The 20,611-nt window shown below is 42.9% G+C and overlaps 1 protein-coding gene and 1 pseudogene across 1 annotated transcript; both read right to left on the reverse strand.

The window, feature by feature from the left end:
* Positions 1 to 415: 415 nt before the first annotated feature.
* Positions 416 to 18,309, reverse strand: dhx35 (DEAH-box helicase 35). The gene is made up of 20 exons (XM_036947536.2): positions 17,952 to 18,309; positions 17,182 to 17,309; positions 16,998 to 17,090; positions 16,402 to 16,479; positions 16,094 to 16,198; positions 15,930 to 15,991; positions 15,726 to 15,795; positions 15,077 to 15,136; positions 14,479 to 14,591; positions 13,511 to 13,607; positions 13,272 to 13,430; positions 7,066 to 7,276; positions 6,797 to 6,921; positions 6,301 to 6,546; positions 6,046 to 6,123; positions 4,991 to 5,120; positions 4,818 to 4,899; positions 4,634 to 4,705; positions 4,285 to 4,396; positions 416 to 2,834 (listed from the first exon to the last, which is right to left on the reverse strand). Exons 1-20 carry the CDS (start codon positions 18,010 to 18,012, stop codon positions 2,796 to 2,798), a joined length of 2,121 nt encoding a protein of 706 aa, XP_036803431.1. The 5' UTR covers positions 18,013 to 18,309; the 3' UTR covers positions 416 to 2,795.
* LOC118939600 (U2 spliceosomal RNA) lies at positions 2,351 to 2,454 on the reverse strand (annotated as a pseudogene).
* Positions 18,310 to 20,611: the final 2,302 nt, after the last annotated feature.

Genomic DNA, 20,611 nt, shown 5'->3' on the forward strand with positions numbered 1-20,611 from the left:
ACAACACTGACACCAGCTGGACAAGTACACTACAGCACCAGTATTTGAGGACACCAGTAAGTTCACCCAGGACCCAAGTGTAGGATGAACTTTCCCCTAAACACTGATCTAATGGTCATTATAAACTGGGTGGTTCGAGCCCTGAATGCTGATTGGCTGAAAGCTGCAGTACATCAGTATGACAAAACATTTTTACTGCTCTAATTAAGTTGGTAAACAGTTTATAATAGCAATAAGCACCTCAGGGGTTTGTGATATATGGCCAATATACACCACGGCTAAGGACTGTGTCCTAGCACTCCGTGTTGCGTCGTGCTTGGAACAGCCCTTAGCCGTGGTATATTGGCCATATACCACACCACCTCAGGCCTTATTGCTTAAGTTGAAACCATTTAACAGACACAGACAGGCATAGTTGAGCCCATGACCATACGGCTTTATTTCAAGATGTGGAGGGATACAGCTGCTTATCAGAGCTGGGCAACTACAGACTACAGATTACACTGTGGCTTTGTGACAGACGCATCAAGATTCTCAGCACAGAGGAACATCAGTCATCTCACAGTCAACTACATTTGTGCAAATCTACATTGTGATCTTAGCAGTGTCCTTAATAGACTACCATTTAACATGCAAGAGTATTTCACTTGTAGTCATTCTACTATTCAGATTGCATTGGATCATCTATGGTATGTTAGTTTTCCAGAGTTCAGAGGCAGTTATATTGTACCTAGAAAGGACATGGAATTGAAAGTTAAAATCATGCAGACTTAAGTCAAAGTAAGGACAGCAACCTTACTGAAATGCAGGTCCTATGGTCTTGTTTGTTTTCTTACTCTAAAGCTTTTGGGGGGCATTTTTTTTACCCAATAATAATAGCAATCCTAGAGAAAAACAAAGAAAATAAGGAAGAGCAAATCAAGACAGGAGCAGGGTTTGTTGTAATATATGGGGTGAAACATACTTAAAATGGGCCATGCTATCTGGTATCCTTCGGACGTCCCCCCCCATTGAAGTTAAAATGTAAAATGTTAAGGTTAGGGTTATGGGTAGGGACATCCAAAGGAACCAAGATAGCAATGACCCATAAAAATGTGTGCCTTCCTTTCTGTTGAACATTACTGGTCTTGACACTGACAACGGTGTACAAAAGAACAACTGATTTATGCAAACCACAACCAATGGCGATATAGGGAAACAGTGGTGGGCCAAAGAGAAATGGCTCAAAAATATAAAATGCTTACATTTTTAGGCTTCACATGCATCTCTGAATGCACTTATTCGTATGGAAAAATGGCACTTACATTTTTCAGTTTTGATTGCTTCTTTTGCACTTAAAATGCTTGATGGGTTATTTGCACATTTCATACCAAAATGAAATGTGAAATATGGTTAGATCATTTGGCACAGAACGGTTAAAAAGGCCACTATGTTTGAGATAGACAGTAGTAAAGAGTTGTAGAGACGCTGTCTAAAAGCAAAGAGGTCTTTTTCACAGTAATAACCCAGAACGCTACATTCTGGGTCCACACATCAAATCCTAAATGGATTTTCCATCTGTGGCACAAGCTTATAGATCTGTGCCACTGAGTCAAAACACTTATGATTGAAGATTGCAGGGTTCTCCAACTCTGGTCCTGGAGAGCCATTAGGTGTGCTGGCTTTTGTTCCAGCCCGAACACATCTGATTTAGCTAAACGTGATCCAGATTGAAGACCATGAGTAGTTGATCGATTGTGTTGAGGCTGGGTTGGAACAAAACCCTGCTTTTCCCGTATCTCTCCAGGAGTGGAGTTGGGGATTCCTGTTCTAGAGAGACAAGTATTGGAAAAAGGAGACCGCTAGCCTTGGTACTGACAGCTACAGTAGAATGAGACGAGCACCCAGTCTAGGGGAGGAGCAAATTATTACAAAATAAGATACACAGTTTTTGCGCCCCCCCCACCACCCCAAAAAATTAATTTAAAAAAAATTAAACTTTTCACATCCTCACACTCAGTCTTCATTTATTTACCGCGCCATGCCACGATTCAAATCAAACCCCCCATAGCAATGTTTACACAGCATCTTGGTTTTACAAATTACTGCACATATACACACACACAGATTATCTTAAACTGGAAGCATCTACCTGTGGAGTCTAGCTGGTGTTGGTAGGGATTTTATTTGACCATGGCGAAAAAGAGCTACTGCGTAAATACTACAGGGTTCGATTGAATTGAGCCCAAAGCCATAAAAAAATAACCATGGAACCAAGGACCAGGCATGGTACCGCCATTCCCTGGACCCGAGCCTGCTCTGTCTCTATATGTACAGGTGTGGATGGGACCTGGTCTAGCTGGCCATGCTGGAAAGGACAGAACTATGGAGCTCTCCAACCATATTATAACTATCAGACATTAAACTGATAAGAACAGATCCTACATTTGATCTAAGCCAAAACGCAGATGGGGGGGGGGTCCACTAACCCTTCAGTAAACTCAGAACAAACATCCCATTTACATGCTCATTTGTTCTGTCCCTTTCAGAATGACCCTCTAGTGACTGCCATGTGGAATGGGAAATAAATATATAATACAGATTTGTACAGGGTGATAAAGGGGAAGAGGGTATCAGAATGGGGATGGGGGGGCACAGTGTAGGTTTAGGAGGGGTGTTCTCCTTTCTCCTCTTCGGGTCTTACCCAGTACCCTGCTTCCCATGACTCTGTTCCCCTAACGCTGGTCCTCTCTGGGTGAGGGGTTGGAACCAGGATGTAGTGGTCAGAATTATGAGAGGCGCGGACAGGAACCAGCTCAGAGGACCCTGGATCTCTTGCTGGTTAGTGACCCATGCTAACAGATGGGGAGAAGGAGATACAGACAGAGAGAGAACAAGAGGGATATAGAGTGAATCAGAGAAAGACGAAGATAAACATATATGGTAGTGTTTTATTAGGATCCACATTAGTTGTTCCTGAAGCAGCAGATACTCTTCCTGGAGTCCACACAGAACATCAATAGACTGTTCTACATGCATAAGACACGATTAGATCCAAAACAAGGTCCTACGGACAGTTGCACGCATGTATACACTATATATACACAAAAGTAGGTGGACACCCCGTGAAATTTGTGGATTCGGCTATTTCAGCCCCACCCATTGCTGACAGGTGTATCAAATTGAGCACAACGCCATGCAATCTCCATAGACAAACATTGGCAGTAGAATGGCATTACTGAAGAGCTCAGTGACTTTTAACGTGGCTGTCATAGGATGCCACCTTTCCAACAAGTCAGTTTGTCAAATGTCTGCCCTGGTCGACTGTAAGTGCTGTTATTGTGAAGTGGAAACGTCTAGAAGCAAAAGTGGCTCAGCCGCAAAGTGGTAGTTCCAAACTGCCTTTGGAAGCAACGTCAGCACAATAACTGTTCGTCAGGAGCTTCCTGTAATGGGTTGACATGGCCGAGCAGCCGCACACAAGTCTAAGATCACTATGCGCATTGCCAAGCATTGGCTGGAGAGGTGTAAAGCTCACTGCCATTGGACTCTGGAGCAGTGGAAACGCGTTCTCTGGAGTGATGAATCACGCTTCGCAATCTGGCAGTCCGAAATCTGGGTTGCCAGGAAAAAAAACACTAACTGCCCGAATGTATAGTGCCAACTGTTGGATGATGGAGGAGGAATAATGGTCTGGGGCTGTTTCATGGTTCGGGCTAGACCCCTTAGTTCCATTGAAGGAAAATCGTTTACGCTACAGCACAATGACATTCTAGATGATTCTGTACTTCCATCTTTGTGGCAACAGTTTGGGGGAGGCCCTTTCCTGTTTCAGCATGACAATGCCCCCATGCACAAAGCGAGGTCCATTCAGAAATGGTTTGTTGAGAACGGTGTGGAAGAACTTGACTTCCCTGACCTCAACCCCATCGAACACCTTTAGGATGAATTGGAACGCAGACTGCGAGTCAGGCCTAATCACCCAACATCAGTGCCCGACCTCACTAATGCTCTTGTGGCTGAATGGAAGCAAGTCCCTACAGCAATGTTCCAACATCTAGTGGAAAGCCTTCCCAGAAGAGTGGATGGAGGCTGTTATATTAGCAAAGGGGGGACAAACTCTATATTAATGACCATGATTTTAGAATGAGATGTTCAACAAGCAGGTGTCCACATACTTTTGGTCATGTAGTGTACATACATAACCCTAATGTGTTATGGGTGTGCTTTTTTAAAACTTTCCTCAGAACAAACAGGCGAGAACAAAAAGAGTAGAGTATTAGAAAGACAGTGTTTTTCTCCTACCTTAGCCTGCTTGTAAAAGTGGGGAGCAAGCTCGACCAACCAGGAGGACTCGACAGCTGTGACATCACGCATGTAGTACTTAGAGGTCTGCACGACTTCATTGAAGACAACCCTGGGGGAGGACAAGGCAGTGTTAGACGCATATATCTAGGAGATTCATTCCTCTCCTCTGAGACCCAGACATATTTGATCTATTCCAGAGCTCAAACACCTGATTCAGTCAACTATTCATTATGCCCTTGATGAATCAGCTGAGCTAGTTTAGGGCTACAACAACATAGTGAAACCTCTGGGGTCCCCGGGGAGAGGTTTGAGAACCCTTGGACCAATGTAAAAGCCAAATCCTCACCACTTCGTGGGCTTTTCTCCAAACAGCACGGAGTTTGGATGGATGTGAAGCTCTCTGTCATCCCGTAGAGTCCTGGGAAACAGAAGATGTGAGGAAGGGATGAATTAACTGTGGAGACATTGAGCTTAGTCAAGGCAAAAGCAATGAGCAACAGACAATAGTGTTCCAGGTAGTTGGTAGTCACCTGTAGGATCCTGAGTGGTGCATGCGGGCAGCGTTGGCAAAAAACCCAGACACAATGCATCTCAGGATCACATCCGGGTCACCTGGACAAGACAAAAACCCAATTCAATTTGAACACCGTAAAGAGGTGCACATAAAGGATACAAACAGGACAGAAATGTGGGGTATACACACCTTCGCTGGAGGTGCGTGGCACCTTGAATTTATTCATGAGTCGCCTGAGCTGTTCTCGTACAGTCATGGCTCGCTGCAGACCCTTGTAGTTGAGGAAGTGTTCCTGACACCACTGAGAGCTCTTCTGGTGCTAGATGGACGAGGTGGGGGGGTAGAGACAAACCAGTTTTAGGTTAAAACCATTTAGGTTTTATTCCCTCTGGAAAATAACAAGGGTACTTACAATGAACAAAAATATAAAAACACAACATGTAAAGTGTTGGTCCCATGTTTCATGAGCTGAAATCCCAGAAAATGTTCCATACGCACAAAAATATTATTTCTCTCAAATTTTGTGCACAAATGTTTACATCCCTGTTAGTGAGCATTTCTCCTTTGCTAGGAAAATCCATCCACCTGACAGGTATGGCATATCAAGAAGCTGATTAAACATGATCATTACACAGGTGCACCTTGTGCTGGGGATACTAAAAGGCCACTCTAAAATGTGCAGTTTTGTCACAGAACAAAATGCCACAGATGTCTCAAGTTGAGGAAGCGTGCAATTGACGTGCAGGAATGTCCACCAGAGCTGATACCAGAGAGTTGATTGTTAATTTCTCTACCATAAGCTACCTCCAACATCGTTTTCGAAAACTCTATGCAAAGGAGATATGTCGCGCTGCACGAGACAAATGGTGGTCACAACAGATTTCTGATCCACACCCCTACCTTTTTTAAGGTATCTGTATGCGTAACTGTATTCCCAGTCATGTGAAATCCATAGATTAGGACCTCATTTATTTATTTAAAATGACTGATTTCCTTATATGTACAATTTTTGAAATTGTTGCCTGCTGCATTTATATTTTCAGTTTTCAGGAATGCAAATGCTTAGTAAAGCTGATCTTTATCTTTAGCACGAAGTCCTGAAAAGATATAAATCTAAAATGTTATATCATTCAGCAGAGTGCTTTACTGTTCATGGACCATGTTCATATAAAAAGATTCAGGTTGATCTCTGCTAAACGGAAGGCTTCATTCCTAGCAGTGGCCCATACAGTGGCAGTGCCCACCTTGATGAAGGCTTCGTAGACATTGAGCATGGTGAGATGATCTCCTTCCGCCACAGCAAACTTCCGATGCTCCCGCGCCTATGGAGGAGGGAGGAGGATGGGAGCAGAGAGAGAAACATGCAGACAGAGGGGGAGACGAGAGGTGAATAGGATGGTAGATGCCGTGCTTCTCGAAGCACAGAGACAGACATACAGATCTGCACAACAGAACGTTTTAGACTGGGCATTCAACATGACGACATCTGCAACACTCACTGCTGGTTTCTTCTGATTGGCTGGCACCATGAAGATGTTTTGGATCTGCATCATGGCTGCTATGGTAACAATCTCCTTGGAACAGCCAAAGTTTCCTGACTCCAGCAGCATCTTGGCAAACATGGGGCTGAGGGGGAACTCTGCCATACGCACGCCCATAGGGTCAGTCAGACGACCATACTGGTCCAGACCCCCCAGGGCGTAGAGCAGCTCCAGGGCTTGGACCATGGACTGGGCTGGAGGAGGCTAGAGTAGGAACAATTATAAAGTTGGCCTGTGTATTAAACTATCAAAGTTCATAATTTGTTGACAACCAGTCTTGGTGCTCTTTGAGTCAATTCACCATCTTTTAGAATTGTGAGCCTTTCACAGTGCTCTTAATCTTGTGTACAGACTACTTCAGCATCTGACCAAATTCCGAAAATGTTTAGATCCGAGTAAACCCAAGATTACAGTGCTCAAAACAAAGTACACACATTGTATTGGATGGACTCACAGAGAGAAAGCTGAATCGCAGCACGTTGTCTATGCCCAGAGCTTTGAGCTGCAGGATGACAGGGGCCAGGTTGGTACGCTGCATCTCAGGAACCGTGGACGCAGGCAGCTTCTCAAAATCCTCCTCTGGAGCACACAGACAGTACACACACCACAGTACAGGGCTGATCTGAGCAAGTTTAGAGCTTTCTTGACACTTTTTCCCCCACACCGATGGCCTTTTCCGATAACACACACAGAGACCCCACCCCCTCCCTCACACATACACACCTGTGTATAGTCTGAAGCACTTCCCGGCTCGGTTGCGTCCCCCTCGTCCTGCCCTCTGACTGGCTGAGGCCTTGGAAATGGGCGTGACCACCAGCGACTCGATGGCAGTGCAAGGGTTGTACGCCCGCAGCTTGACAAACGCACAGTCGATCACAAACACGATGCCGTTGATGGTGATTGACGTCTCTGCTATGTTAGTGGCCACCACCACCTTAGAGAACCAGAGAGAGCGCTTTAACATAGACAACCCACTCCTGTATATCCAATACAGGGCTTTTATAAAGCACATGCTTCAGCCACTCAGATCATTTCATCCTGTGGCAAAGTGTTTTCATGGCTCGGTACTCTTAAGGAAGCTTACCGTTGTCCTATGTCCAAGCGGAGGTATAAAAGCATTCTTTGCCATCTGAGGGCTTGACAAACCTTTTTTTGCCACTTGTCCTTCAGATAATTAGGAAAGATTTTTTTACTTGTCCAAATGTTAAAGTCACCCGTCACGTTACTCCCACCCCTAGAAAAGGGTCTCCAACACCAGCCCGCGGGCCGACAGTTGGCGAACCCTGCTGCAAATGTTTAAAAACCCACAGATTAAAATATCCATCAGAAATTAAAGGGGAGATCTAATGATGCATCAACTAGCATGGTTTACTAATGACTAGGATTATCATCAACTAGCATGGTTTACTAATATGACTAGGATTATCATCAACTAGCATGTTTGCTAATATGACTAGGATTATCATCAACTAGCATGGTTCACTAATATGACTAGGATTATCATCAACTAGCATGGTTTACTAATGACTAGGATTATCATCAACTAGCATGGTTTACTAATATGACTAGGATTATCATCAACTAGCATGGTTCACTAATGACTAGGATTATCATCAACTAGCATGGTTCACTAATATGACTAGGGTTATCATCAACTAGCATGGTTCACTAATATGACTAGCATTATCATCAACTAGCATGGTTCACTAATATGACTAGGATTATCATCAACTAGCATGGTTTACTAATATGACTAGGATTATCATCAACTAGCATGGTTCACTAATATGACTAGGATTATCATCAACTAGCATGGTTCACTAATATGACTAGGATTATCATCAACTAGCATGGTTCACTAATATGACTAGGATTATCATCAACTAGCATGGTTCACTAATATGACTAGGATTATCATCAACTGGCATGGTTTACTAATATGACTAGGATTATCATCAACTGGCATGGTTTACTAATATGACTAGGATTATCATCAACTAGCATGGTTCACTAATATGACTAGGATTATCATCAACTAGCATGGTTCACTAATATGACTAGGATTATCATCAACTAGCATGGTTCACTAATATGACTAGGATTATCATCAACTGGCATGGTTTACTAATATGACTAGGATTATCATCAACTAGCATGGTTCACTAATATGACTAGGATTATCATCAACTAGCATGGTTTACTAATATGACTAGGATTATCATCAACTAGCATGGTTCACTAATATGACTAGGATTATCATCAACTAGCATGGTTCACTAATATGACTAGGATTATCATCAACTGGCATGGTTTACTAATATGACTAGGATTATCATCAACTAGCATGGTTCACTAATATGACTAGGATTATCATCAACTAGCATGGTTTACTAATATGACTAGGATTATCATCAACTAGCATGGTTCACTAATATGACTAGGATTATCATCAACTAGCATGGTTCACTAATGACTAGGATTATCATCAACTAGCATGGTTCACTAATGACTAGGATTATCATCAACTAACATGGTTCACTAATATGACTAGGATTATCATCAACTGGCATGGTTTACTAATATGACTAGGATTATCATCAACTAACATGGTTCACTAATATGACTAGGATTATCATCAACTGGCATGGTTTACTAATATGACTAGGATTATCATCAACTAGCATGGTTCACTAATATGACTAGGATTATCATCAACTAGCATGGTTCACTAATATGACTAGGATTATCATCAACTAGCATGGTTCGCTAATATGACTAGGATTATCATCAACTAGCATGGTTCACTAATATGACTAGGATTATCATCAACTAGCATGGTTCACTAATATGACTAGGATTACTAGCATGGTTTACTAATATAATATGACTAGGATTACTAGCATGGTTCACTATCATCAACTAGCATGGTTCACTAATATGACTAGGATTATCAGCAACTAGCATGGTTCACTAATATGACTAGGATTATCATCAACTAGCATGGTTTACTAATATGACTAGGATTATCATCAACTAGCATGGTTCACTAATATGACTAGGATTATCATCAACTAGCATGGTTCACTAATATGACTAGGATTATCATCAACTAGCATGGTTCACTAATATGACTAGGATTATCATCAACTAGCATGGTTCACTAATATGACTAGGATTATCATCAACTAGCATGGTTCACTAATATGACTAGGATTATCATCAACTAGCATGGTTTACTAATATGACTAGGATTATCATCAACTAGCATGGTTCACTAATATGACTAGGATTATCATCAACTAGCATGGTTTACTAATGACTAGGATTATCATCAACTAGCATGGTTTACTAATATGACTAGGATTATCATCAACTAGCATGGTTTACTAATATGACTAGGATTATCATCAACTAGCATGGTTTACTAATGACTAGGATTATCATCAACTAGCATGGTTTACTAATGACTAGGATTATCATCAACTAGCATGGTTTACTAATATGACTAGGATTATCATCAACTAGCATGGTTTACTAATATGACTAGGATTATGCCTTTGGCTGCTGGACAATAAAATAACATTGATTTTAAACCAATAGAACATGAGAAAAATGCTGGTTTCAATGTCATATTAAGCATTATAAAATACACTACATGTCCAAAAGTATCTCATTCCAAAATCATGGGCATTAATATGGAGTTGATCCCCCCCTTCGCTGCTATAAGAGCCTCTCCTCTTCTGGGAAGGCTTTCCACTAGATGTTGGAACATTGCTGCAGGGACTTGCTTCCATTCAGCCACAAGAGCATTAGTGAGGTCGGGCACTGATGTTGGGGGATTAGGCCTGGCTCGCAGTCTGCGTTCCAATTCCATCCCGTGTTCGACGGGGTTGAGGTCAGGGCTCTGTGCAGGCCAGTCAAGTTCTTCCACACCCATCTTGACAAACCATTTCTGAATGGACCTCACTTTGTAGACGGGGGCATGGTCATGCTGAAACAGGAAAGGGCCTCCCCCAAACTGTTGCCACAAAGATGGAAGTACAGAATCATCTAGAATGTCATTGTGCTGTAGCTTAAAGGATTTTCCTTCATGGAACCATAAAAAACAGCCCCAGATCATTATTCCTCCTCCACAAAACTTCACAGTTGGCACTATGCGTTCCGGCAGGTAGCTTTCCCCTGGCATCCGATAAACGCAGATTTGTCTGTCGGACTGCCAGATGGCAAAGTGTGCATCACTTCAAAGAACAGGTTTCCACTGCTCCAGAGTCCAATGGTGGCGAGTTTTACACCTCTCCAGCCCGAAGCTTGGCATTGCGCATGGTGATTTTAGGCTTGCTGCGGCTGCTCGTCCATGTCAACCCAATTCATGAAGCTCCCAACGAACAGTTATTGTGCTGACGTTGCTTCCAGAGGCAGTTAGGAACTCGTAGCAAGTGTTGTAACTTGAGGACAGAATTTTTACGCGCTTCAGCACTCAGTAGTCCCGTTCTGTGAGTTTGTGTGGCGCTAGCAGGGCATAAATTTGACTAACTACCTAGTTGGAAAGGTGGCATCCTATGACGGTGCAACATTGAAAGTCACTGAGCTCTTCCGTACGGGCCATTCTACTGCCAAAGTGTGTCTATGGAGATTGCATGCCTGTTTGCTCAATTGTATACACCTGTCAGCAATAGGTGTGGCTGAAATAGCAGAATGCACTAATTTGAAAAGATGTCCACATACATTTGGCCATGTAGAGTAATTCCCTCAACATTTCTATGGTCGTATTTTAGGCTACTTTGAAACAAGTTAAGACATGCTTCATAAAATGACATAAAACATCCAGGTTTTAAAATAAATCATTTTATGGTTAAATAGCTTCAACATGATGACCGCCTCCACTAACGTGGCCATTTGATCTGAACACTACCGTGCCTCGAGTCAACAGAATCAACTAGCATTATCTTTATTCTGTACAGGCTTGCTTCATTTCACTCTGTCATTTACAATAGTATTGTGGAGTAACTACAATGTTGTTGATTTGATCCATCCTCAGCGTTCTCCGGTCAGTCATTAAACACCAACCTTTTAAAGTCACCACTGGCCTCATGGTAAAATCCCTGAGTGGTTTCCTTCCTCTCCAGCAACTGAGTTAGGCCCCTGTGTCCTTGAAGTGACTGGGTATATTGATACACCATCCAAAGTGTAATTAATAACTTCACCATGCTCAAAGGGGATATTCAATGTCTGCTTTTTTAAATTTACCAATAGGTCTGACTTTAACTGACTTGTCCGGCCCATACAGATCCAAACACGACTGCTGCAGTAGAGAAATAGATTTTATGCCAGCAGCATACCACCCTGCATACCACTGCTGGCTTGCTTCTGAAGCTAAGCAGGGTTGGTCCTGGTCAGTCCCTGGATGGGAGCCCAGATGCTGCTGGAAGTGTTGTTGGAGGGCCAGTAGGAGGCACTCTTTCCTCAGGTCTAAAAAATATCCCAATGCCCCAGGGCAGTGATTGGGGACACTGCCCTGTGTCAGATGCCGTCTTTTGGATGGGACGTTAAACGGGTGTCCTAACTCTCTGGGGTCATTAAAGATCCCATGGCACTTATTGTAAGAGTAGGGGTGTTAACCCCGGTTGTCCTGGCTAAATTCCCAATCTGGTGACCTAATAATCCCCAGTTTATAATTGGTTCTTTCATCCCTCTCCCCTGTAACTATTCCCCAGGTTGTTGCTGTAAATGAGAGCGTGTTCAGTCAACGTACCTGGTAAAATAACAGATTAAAAATTATTTTTGCTTTTCACAAGAGCAGCACTTTTTCTTGGTCAATCATAAGTCATCAAAGCGGCAATAGGCTACAGTCATAGAGCATCGCTCAGTGTGTGGCAAAAGTTAGGAGATATCTAATCAGTGAAAGATGGAATTAAAATTACGGAGTAAAAAGGAGAAGGATAGGCTACAACGACCAAGAGCAAACAGGTAGGCAGGCTGCTACTTAATATTCTGAATGGAGTTATTTGTAACTAAAATGAGAAAGTGTAGGAAGTGCAGCATCAGTTAGCTTAGCTAGCTAGCTTAACTAGCTTCTCCTGGTTCGATGCAATCCAAGACAGGTACTATGCAATCATATTTGATGATAAATAACCTAGCTATGGCAGCCCTTAGTCTATTATAGCGCGAGTCGGCTTGGTTGGTTGCCGTCTCTCCTCCCCCTCCTCCCTCACAGTATGCCCCCTCCCCCGTCTGCTAGTGGTACCTCTCTCCCTCCTCGTGTGCTTTATCAGCTCTGGTTAATAAAGTAGCTTTTCTGATGCTTTGTTCACCTGGAGCGGACTGGGATCCACCTAGGACTATATGGAAGGAGTCTAGATGTCCTCAGGTCCGTTTGGAACGGCTCTCTATATTTAAAAAAAGTATGCTTATCGGGTCCAGGTGGGAAAGACCCAGGTCTATTTCAGAACCGGTCCAACTTTTTGGATCCGTGAAGACCACTGTGTGAAATCTTTTTGAAGTCCCTGTAGGCTTTTTTTTTATTTATGTACATAAAAAAATATATATTCCAATGTTAACCTCTCTGATCAGAGTAATTATTTGATATTGGGGTGTGTGATTTTTTTCTCTCGTCCATTTAGACAACCAAAATCTATATTCTTCTTGTCCAACAATAAATAAATAAATCCATTTGTTTTTACTTGTCCCGGACAAGAGGACAAGCCTTTATGTTGGACGCTGCATCTCTTCAGGATGCTGATATGATACATGCATCATATGCAGTACCACTAGACCAGCTCTCACCAACCCTGGTCCTGGAGAACTAGAAGATGTGCAGGCTTTTGTGCCAGCCCATTAACAAAACAACTAATTTAACATTCCATTGATCAGGGTTGATGACCACTGCGTAGGGACATTGGGACGGAGTACAGAGGCAGATTGAAATTCACCTTGCGGACAGTAGGGGGCGTCCTCTCAAACACCTTCATCTGGTCAGTGTAGGGCAGGCCTGCGTACATTGGCAGCACCTTGAGGTATTTCTTCATGCCGAGACGGCCCAGAGCCCTGGCCTGCTCCTGGAGCAGAGACACCACCTTCTCCACTTCCTCCTACAGGTCACACACAGGTCACACACAGGTCACATGACAACAAGTACCCAGTTCAAAATCAAACCGTAAGAGAAACACACCTGTCCAGTGAGGAAGGCCAGAACATCTCCATCATCCTCAGTCTCATGGATCTTCAGCACCGTCTCCACTGTGGCCTTCACATAGTCTGGGACTGGGCTGGGGACAGAGAGATAGGGGAGACAGTGTATAATAACTGGGCTGGGGACAGAGCAATAGGGGAGACAGTGTATAATAACTGGGCTGGGGACAGAGAGATAGGGGAGACAGTGTATAATGACTGGGCTGGGGACAGAGAGATAGGGGAGACAGTGTATAATAACTGGGCTGGGGACAGAGCAATAGGGGAGACAGTGTATAATAACTGGGCTGGGGACAGAGCGATAGGGGAGACAGTGTATAATAACTGGGCTGGGGACAGAGCAATAGGGGAGACAGTGTATAATAACTGGGCTGGGGACAGAGCGATAGGGGAGACAGTGTATAATGACTGGGCTGGGGACAGAGCGATAGGGGAGACAGTGTATAATAACTGGGCTGGAGACAGAGCGATAGGGGAGACAGTATATAATGACTGGGCTGGGGACAGAGCGATAGGGGAGACAGTGTATAATGACTGGGCTGGGGACAGAGCGATAGGGGAGACAGTGTATAATGACTGGGCTGGGGACACAGTGTATAATAACTGGGCTGGGGACAGAGCGATAGGGGAGACAGTGTATAATAACTGGGCTGGGGACAGAGAGATAGAGGAGACAGTGTATAATAACTGGGCTGGGGACAGAGCGATAGGGGAGACAGTGTATAATAACTGGGCTGGGGACAGAGCGATAGGGGAGACAGTGTATAATGACTGGGCTGGGGACAGAGAGAAAGAGAGCGCAGACAATGTGAGGAGATGCTCAACTCAGTCTGTCCTGAGCTTGATTAATTCTGACACCAGTGAAACATTAATTATGTGGGGCTGTAGAATGTGATCATATGTGACAGGTTTGGAGACAGAAGAGACGCTCAGAATTCCATGGAATACCTGACAGTGTAGAAGACGTCAACGGGGAAGGTGCGTCCCTCCACCGTCAGAATTCCACACGTGTCCTTGTTAGGATCTCCAGTCTCGTTCAGGTTAAAGAACTCTTGGAATTTCTGCAGCCAAGGTGATAACATAGGAGTGGGTTAGATGTAGCCAGGTAAACAGGCTTGTCACTGGCATGACCACAACAAAGGAGTTGTTTGTTTATTTCTAAGACAAAATAGATATTTTATCGAAACTGTATTTGCAAATGTGAAATGTAACTGTACCTAAAGTGAGATTCGGCTGAGCTACACAGGGAACAGAATTACTACAGCAATTCTGAAAAATTCCTATGAAGCAAAAATTGCTGAGCTGGCGAACATAAAAAACATTTCTGCACAAGACAACAACAAAAAAATACAGTCTGATGTCCCATCTGGCTTGCTGACTGACGCAGTCATGAGCCGACTGCATCTTCATCTGTCTGCACTATCTTGGTAGTACATTTCAGATGTCAGTGCACTGTGGTCTCTCATGACATCAGCTTATATCTCCCAGTTCCTTTGTTTCTCTGTACTGAAGCATATCTGTCCATCTTAATGAATCAGAGAATCACCTTGGCATCCAGAGTGGCAGAGGCCACTATCAGCCGGAGGTCTCTGCGCTTCTTCTGAATCTAGAGAAGGATGAAACGGGAAGAAAGCTTTATTTAATTGATTTAATAGATTTCAGATGCATTGTTAGCCTAACTGAATGCATGGTCAGTGGAAATGCATTACAGTGAAGTAGATAGAGCTGTTAAAGCTGGGAATCCTTAGTTGCTACATACATTTCTTGACTTCTAAATTAAACATACGCCCATTGATTCTTGAAGAACATAACTTATAAATGCCCGATGAGCTTAGTACAACGGCCGCACCCAATCAGAAACGCAAAATATAAGCTTGTTATACTCCAATATTTGTTTATTTTATTTCACCTTTATTTAACCAGGTAGGCTAGTTGAGAACAAGTTCTCATTTACAACTGCGACCTGGCAAAGATAAGGCAAAGCAGTCAATATAACATTGCATAGCCTCATAACTCAAGTTTTTATATCATGGATGGTCAGTCCTCTGATCCATAGCTGTGGCTTTGAGTTGAAGAGTGGTTTCATTCCTCCAGGCCCATCCCTCAGCTTTTTATCAGAACATAGGCAAGGTAAACACTTTGCTATCGTTTCAATTAAGGATTCCAGCATTAAAGGAGACATGCACAGAAGCTACCTTCTTTAGCAGGCCGATGGCTATGTCCGTGTAAAGGGTTCTTTCATGGGCCTCGTCGAGCATTAGGACACTGAGGAGGAAAGATAGACAGATCCCTGGGGTTAAAACAGGATGAACCCAGACTATGAATCCACCATTGATATTCAGTCTGAGGCTAGTATTGCGTAGCCAATAGTAGGTCAGTTTGTTAGTGAAGTTATTCACCTGTACTTCTTCAGTAGAGGATCAGCCATCATCTCTCTCACCAGCATCCCATCTGTCAGGAACTGAGAGAGAAAGAGAAAATTCACATAAGGAAAACAGCCAACAAAAGGAATTTATGGTACCACTATGTGTCAGGGGACATGGCGGCAGGCTGAGTGTAGTACCTTAATGCGGGTGGCATGGGGGTCAGAGCAGTCATCAAAGCGAATGGTATAGCCCACCTCATGCCCCAACAGGGCTCCACGCTCTTCTGCCAAACGATTGGCTACCTGACAGGAAGAGAGGGGAAACAACCTCAGTCAGGCAGAACTGTCTCTTAAAAAAGTGCCAAAATACAGTTATTTTAATGAAGTTATATCATTTTTTGCAACTCTTTAAAATGATAAAAGGGACTATTTGATATTCAGGGCAGTAAGCGGTCCAAAGGGCCAGCAGAGCTCAAGGAGAATGTGAGGGAGATAGGAGTACTTACTGAGATAGCAGCCACTCTACGAGGCTGTGTCACACCAATCACCTTCCCCTCAGCTGCCCAGCCAGCCTCCAGCAAATACTGAGGTAGAGAAAGAAAGGAAGGGGTAAGAGAGAGGGGAAGAGTGGGATGCAGAAGAGCAAGAGAAAGACAGAGGACAAGGGGGAGTGTGAGAGAGCGAGGGGCATCAATATAAAGTCTAGGACAGCCTACTCAGCAGAAATTAAGTCCCACTTGATTTGCTCCGAACCCTGGTTGCATAGAAGAGAAAATGGCTAGTAAGCAGCGGACAAGGTCACTCTCCCGCTCTGTAAGAAGGAAGCTGTGTGAAGGGTATCAGTCCACTGCTGCAGTGTCCTGCCTGGAGGCTGTTCTACTGGCTGGAAAAAAAACTCAGCTTCGCTAGTGGAAGACTGGGGTGTCCATAGTATTCTCCACAGTAATGAGTCAAGTGTTCCCCAACTTCTATATTAATCTGTCCTACTTCATGAGAATGGTCAAAATCTTCATATTAAGTTAGAACTAGCCACATATGAACTGCTGCTTGAGCCAACTCTGTCGTTGTCAAGCCTGGCTACTGTATATTAGCTTATCCAAACCTGAGGGATCTGTGTAGTCTTCCCACATCCTGTCTCTCCTACGATGATCACTGTCTGGTAACTCTCCACCAAGTAGAGGATGTTGTTTCTGTGCTGAAAACAACATGGCAGACATGTCAACAGGGCTCCTATGATTTAGTCGAAACAATAAAAAACACTTTACTAATGAGAGTTGATGAGCAACCTTGAAAACAGGAAGTTTCTGTCGCTGCTTCTCGATGGACAGTGCGGTGTGAGGGTTGAAAATGATGGGGGAGCCTGTCGTTTCTGTCGTGACATGCCGCTCCTCCGATATCCCGGGGGCCTCCGAACCTTAGACACAGACGATGATGATGTAGTATAATTAAAGAACGGCGTAAATTCATGATCAACCATAATCAACGTCGCAATGAAACAAATACAACATTGATAAGATTACCTAATACCACAGATTGTTTATCTGCATAGTGAAATGCTGCTGACAGCTTGGATTCAGCTAACGTTTACATAACTAACGCCTGATATGATGACAGGCCAATATAGCTATAGATATATTGTTACTGCAAAGGGACGTGCAAAATCCCTTTACCTCCTTATGCATAACCGAGCGGGAACCGAATGATAGTAACTAGCTAGCTAGTTAGTTAGCTACACCCCTTTACATCCTAGCCAATGTGGCTTGACAACGTATGTTTTGTCATGTTGGGAAACTTAAATACGTTCACAATCCTCAAGATAGCAGTAACTAGTTACTAACGTTTCCGTTAGCTAGTTAACGTTATAACTAGCTAGTATCAATGACAATGGACCACAGTAGTAACGTTAGCGATCATAACACAACGCAGGCGGGAAAAAACGTTGGTTATCTGCAATAAATATCTTACGCACTAATTCACATGCACAAATTAATACACTTTTTACGTGAAATGACCAAATGCATGCAATCATTGTCTAATTTAACAATATTGCGCTTACCCGGTTTCCAAAATTTCATCGTGGAGAGGGGGGCCGCCATCTTGGCTTCTACGTCACACATTTTTTCTAGCCTAATGGTGCGTTCAACACAACTGAGAACAAGGAAAAATACGAGGTCAAATCATGACGTCAGTGATTTTCAGGTCAGGAAGTCGGAGCTCAAGCAAGATGCCCGAGTTTATGACTTGGAATTACGAGTTGGATGACCGTTCAAAACACTTTTTCCAGGTTGTGCGCGTGTTTTACGAGTTCCCAGTTGTCTTGAACGCACTGAGGTCAGATGTCGGAGATTTCCATTTCCGAGTACATAGTTCCTAGTTGTTTTGAACGCGGCATAAAAAAGTGAGAAAAAAAACATAAAACGCGGTGTTATGAGTATGACGTCATGTTTACGGTGCGATTCCTTGAGTGTTTATTATTTTGACCACAATATGGCACAAATGACCATAGGTTAAAGTCAATGCTTTATGCTATATATATATATATATATATATATATATATATATATATATATATATATATATATATAACATTTTTTAAATGAGTTATACAGTACATACCTGTACATACCTGCCTTGAGAAAGTATTCATCATACCCTTTGACTTATTTCACATTTTATTGTTAAAGCATGAAGATTTTTTTTTTCTCAACCATCTACACACAATACCCCATAATGGCAAAGTGAAAACATGTTTTTAGAGTTTTTTGCAAATTTATTGAAAATGAAATACAGATTTATCTCATTAACATAAGTATTCACACCCCTGAGTCAATACATGTTAGAATCAATCACCTTTGGCAGTGATTACAGCTATGAGTCTTTCTGGGTAAGTCGCTAAGAACTTTGCACACCTGGATTGTATAATATTATTTTTTTAATTCTTCAAGCTCTGTCAAGCAGTGGCAGACTTACCAGTAGCTAAAAGAGGCAATTGCCTCAGGGCTCACATCATCAAGGGGCCTCCTGAGCTGGGCATAATTTAAAAATAATAATATTAGCAATCATTTAAAAATTTTCTCAGCTTGAGAACCCCCCATGCTCTGCTCGAGGCCTTCCACTCGAGACCACTGTCCAGGTTAATGAGGCCACATTGTTGACAAAAAAGGCCTCCAAAAAAGTTCATGAATCCATACAGCCGAATAATAATTCATAATAGATCAATATTTATTTCCATAACTTTTATATTTTATTTTGTATTTTTATTTAACAAGGTAAGTCAGTTAAGAACAAATTCTTATTTAAAATGATGGCCTACCAGAAGGCAAAAAGCCTCCTGTAGGGTCAGGGGCTGTTATTAACAATAACAAATAAAATAAAAATATAGGACAACAACATAGCATGGCAGCAACACATCAAAACACAGCATGGTAGCAACACAACATGACAACAACATGATAGCAACACAACATGATAGCAACACAAAACATGGTACAAACATATTGGACACAGACAAAAGCACAAAGGGAAAGAAGGTAGAGACAACAATACATCACGTGAAGCAGCCACAACTGTCAGTAAGAGTGTCCATGATTGAGCCTTTGAATGAAGAGATGGCCATAAAACTGTCCAGTTTGAGTGTTTTTTGCAGCTCATTCCAGTCACTAGCTGCAGCGAACTGAAAAGAGGAGTTACCCAGGGATGTGTGTGCATTGCATAATGTGACTGGCAGAATGGTTGTTGTATTTGGAGGATGCAGTAGATATCTCAGATAGGGAGGAGTGAGGCCTAAGAGGGTTTTATAAAAATGCATCAACCAGTGGGTTTTGCGACGTGTATACAGAGAGGACCAGTATACAGAGGAGTATAGAGTGCAGTGATGTGTCCTATAAGGAGCATTGGTGGCAAATCTGATGGCCGAATGGTAAAGTACATCTAGCCGCTCGAGAGCACCCTTACCTGCCAATCTATAAATTCCGTCTCCGTAATCTAGCATGGGTAGGATGGTCATCTGAATCAGGGTTAGTTTGGCAGCTGGGGGGAAAGAGGAGTGATTATGATAGAGGAAACCAAGTCTAGATTTAACCTTAGCCTGCAGCTTTGATATGTGCTGACATAAGGACAGTGTACCATCTAGCCATGCTCCCAAGTACTTGTAAAGGTGACTACCTCAAGCGCTAAACTCTTATAGGTAGTAATCACACCTGTGGGGAGAGGGGCATTCTTCTTACCAAACCACATGACCTTTGTTTTGGAGGTGTTAAGGGCAGAGAAAGCTTGTTGGACACAAAGAAAGCTAGGTCATAGAGTGTTTAACACAAAATCCAGGGAGGGGTCAACTGAGTATAAGACTGTGTCATCTGCATATAAATGGATGAGAGAGCTTCCTACTGCCTTAGCTATGTTGTTGATGTAAATTGAAAAGTGCGTTGTGCCTAGGATAGAGCCTTGGGGTACTACCTCGGTGACAGGCAGTGGCTGAGACAGCAGATGTTCTGACTTCATACACTGCACTCTTTGAGAGGTAGTTAGCAAACCAGGCCAAAGACCCCTCAGAGACACCAATTCTCCTTAGCAGACCCACAAGAATGTAATGGTCCACCGTATCAAAAGCTTTGGCCAAGTCAATAAAAATAGCAGCATAACATTGCGTAGAATTAAGGGCAATGGTGACATCATTTAGGACCGTTAAGGTTGCAGTGACACATCCATAACCTGAGT

Source organism: Oncorhynchus mykiss, chromosome 16, assembly GCF_057628025.1.
Source record: "Oncorhynchus mykiss isolate SJ-2025 chromosome 16, ASM5762802v1, whole genome shotgun sequence".
NCBI lineage: Eukaryota > Metazoa > Chordata > Actinopteri > Salmoniformes > Salmonidae > Oncorhynchus > Oncorhynchus mykiss.